Genomic DNA, 3,264 nt, shown 5'->3' with positions numbered 1-3,264 from the left:
CTGCATCAAGCGAACGCAAGGTAAGCTCTGCTACTTTTGCACAAAGACCCCACCACTTAGATTCACACTTTGCAGAAAACCCCTTAGTCCCCCATTCACCTCATGCAAATGAAATAAGATGAATAAATTTTCAGTGAAATCTAACATACTTTTAGAGGTATATATACCAAAAACGAGGGTGATGTTTTCTTCAAGTTTGTGAACATGTATTACTAGCCTATTTTGGATCTGCTACAGTTAATCGCACTGACACTTTGGTAGTCAATGTCAAATTTCAACCATAACTAAAGTAGCATTTATTTTATGTTGGTCACCTTGAATTTGTCTTAGGCAGGCCGTTTCACATGGTTAATTCCAAAACGCAGGGAGGGACGGAAGAAAAAGTTGGCCAACTGAAAGCAACGGGGTATAGGCCAAATAGTCTTTGGTCAACTCCATGCTGTGCCGGCGGTGCTGGATTTAGTCCACATCCACACACCTTAGCCGCCACTAATCCTCACACAATGCTGCCCATATGGACATGGTAAAATACCCTCTCTTGAGCTTGCCGGTGAACACCAGATGCAGTAGCATCCAATCAAATCTCGGCAACTTGACCGAAAGTCCACTATACCAGCTACACCTTGCGGTGTACTTGTCATTTCTCCAAATCTTTTGGTTGCCCCATTGGTCATAGCTGTCTCTCTCGGTCCATGAACTGCTTACCATCATGCCATGGCAAGAATACTAGTCAACTGGTACACACTAGTCGTCACGTCGCTATAAGTAGCAGAGCTCACACTTGGTGTTGTACCTATCTTTCTATCACCAATTCTCAGAAATGGCCGGCGGCGAGGGGGCTGCGGCAGTGATGTGCACCCCGGCGTTCGTGGGGCGGGTGCTGCGCAGCCGGTGGTACGTGGTGTTCGCGTCCATGGTGGTGATGGCGGCGTCCGGGTCGACCTACATCTTCGCGCTCTACTCCAAGGAGCTCCGGTCCGTGCTGGGGTACAACCAGCAGACGCTCAACACGCTCGGCTTCTTCAAGGACCTGGGCACCAACGTCGGCGTCGTCTCCGGCCTGGTGCAGCAGGTGGCGCCCACCTGGGCCGTGCTCCTCATCGGCGCCGGCATGAATTTGGCGGGGTACCTCATGGTGTACCTAGCGCTGACTGAGCGCACGGCGGCGCCGCCCGTCTGGCTCATGTGCATCTACATGTGCGTCGGCGCCAACGCGCTCACCTTCTCCAACACCGGCGCGCTCGTCGCCTGCGTCAAGAACTTCCCCGAGAGCCGCGGCATCGTCATCGGCCTGCTCAAGGGCTTCGTCGGCCTCAGCGGCGCCATCTACACGCAGCTCTACCTCGCCATCTACGGCGATGACGCCAAGTCCCTCGTCCTCCTCATCGCATGGCTCCCCGCCGCCGTCTACATCTTCTTCGTCCACACCATCCGCGTCCTGCCCTACCGGCGACGCGCCGAGGGCGATGAGCCCAACAGCAAGCCCTTCTTCTGCTTCCTCTACATCTCCATCGCGCTCGCCACCTACCTCCTCGTCATGATCGTGGTGCAGAAGCAGGTGCCCAGCTTCTCCCACGCCGCCTACGCCGTCGGCGCCACCGTGCTCCTCCTCATCCTCTTCCTCCCCCTCGGCGTCGTCATCAAGGAGGAGTACGCCGCCGTCTCCCAGCTCGAGGAGTCTCTCCAGCAGCCGCCGGCCATCGCCGTCGAGGAACCAGCTGCAGCAAGCACGAAGAAAGAGGACGACGAGCCGTCGTGTGGTATGAAGGGCTGCCTCACCAACATGTTCAAGCCGCCGGCGCTGGGGGAGGACTACACCATCATGCAGGCGCTGGTGAGCGTGGAGATGCTGGTGCTCTTCGTCGTGTCGGTGTTCGGCATCGGCGGCACGCTCACGGCCATCGACAACATGGCGCAGATCGGCCAGTCGCTGGGCTACCCGCACAAGAGCATCAACACCTTCGTCTCCCTCATCAGCATCTGGAACTACGCCGGCCGAGTTGGCGCCGGCTACATGTCTGAGTTCTTCGTTGCCCGGTACAGGTTCCCGCGGCCGCTGGCACTCACGGCCGTGCTCCTCTTCTCCTGCGTCGGCCACCTCCTGATCGCCTTCGGCGTGCCGCAGTCCCTCTACGCCGCGTCGGTGATACTTGGTTTCTGCTTCGGCGCGCAGTGGCCGCTGCTCTTCTCCATCATCTCCGAGGTCTTCGGCCTCAAGTACTACTCCACGCTCTTCAACTTCGGCTCCGCGGCCAGTCCCATCGGCGCCTACGTGCTCAACGTGCGCATCGCCGGCCGCATGTACGACGCCGAGGCCGCCAGGCAGCACGGCGGGCACGCCGCCGCCGTCGGCGACAAGATCTGCAAGGGGGTGATGTGCTTCAAGCACGCGTTCCTCATCATCACGGGGGTCACGCTCGCCGGCGCGCTCGTCTCGCTCGTGCTCGTGTGGAGGACCAGAAACTTCTACAAGGGTGACATCTATGCCAAGTTCAAGGTGGCGCCCGTCGTCGCAGCCGCCGATTATCAAGGAGGGGAGACGGTGGAGGGCAGCGTCGTTACAGAGGAGGACGAGGCAAAGAAGCAGGGGAAGAACAAGAAACTGCAGGAGGTCAACAATGACGAGTTCAAGTGATAACTAACTAATTTCGTTCGATTAAAACAATAGTACTTAGTTTAGAGAAGATGTGGATGAACCTGTACTGTTTCTGATGTTACTCTCTGTCAAATTAATGTGGTAATACGGTTTCCAACTTTCCACGGCAAAGACTCTTCTTAGTATGGTACGACCAGGCATGCATGTGACTGCAAATAATTCTAGCAAAGATCGTGACAGGATCATCATGAAGATCGGTGCACGGGATGGGGTGTGACAGCACTCCAAAATGATTTCAAAATATCTTTTCTTGGCGCATTGATTTTTTTCCACAACTTCTACGAAGCGCTCAAAACATTTATACGTTGGGTGTGGCTAGGTCACCAAGTCTAAGTAAAGTGGTATAGTATGTAAAAAGAAAAAAGAAAAAATGAAAAGCATTTTTGCACGAATCTCCATGCAAAATCAAAGAAAGATACTATTGACTGAGACATAACGAAGTCTAGGTCGACTGAGACATAGCAAAATTGTTATTCGTTTGTTTGCCATAAAAATATTTTTTATTATTTTTAGGTTTTATAGCTAAGAAACATGTCATCCCTAGCTTGAGGTATCCCGTGCATGGTTTTCAATTTCAGTTTCAGCAAAATTTCACCAATCAAAATCAC

The 3,264-nt window shown here is 53.8% G+C and overlaps 1 protein-coding gene across 1 annotated transcript; it reads left to right on the top strand.

The window, feature by feature from the left end:
• Nucleotides 1-788: 788 nt before the first annotated feature.
• LOC119327559 (uncharacterized membrane protein YMR155W-like) lies at nucleotides 789-2,760 on the top strand. Its single transcript, XM_037600652.1, has one exon. It carries the CDS (start codon nucleotides 821-823, stop codon nucleotides 2,633-2,635), a length of 1,815 nt encoding a protein of 604 aa, XP_037456549.1. The 5' UTR covers nucleotides 789-820; the 3' UTR covers nucleotides 2,636-2,760.
• The last annotated feature ends 504 nt before the right edge of the window (nucleotides 2,761-3,264 follow it).

Source organism: Triticum dicoccoides, chromosome 7A (genome assembly GCF_002162155.2).
Source record: "Triticum dicoccoides isolate Atlit2015 ecotype Zavitan chromosome 7A, WEW_v2.0, whole genome shotgun sequence".
Classification (NCBI taxonomy): domain Eukaryota; kingdom Viridiplantae; phylum Streptophyta; class Magnoliopsida; order Poales; family Poaceae; genus Triticum; species Triticum dicoccoides.
The sequence above is the reverse complement of the archived record's forward strand: the minus strand, read 5'-3'. Positions and strand labels throughout refer to the sequence as shown.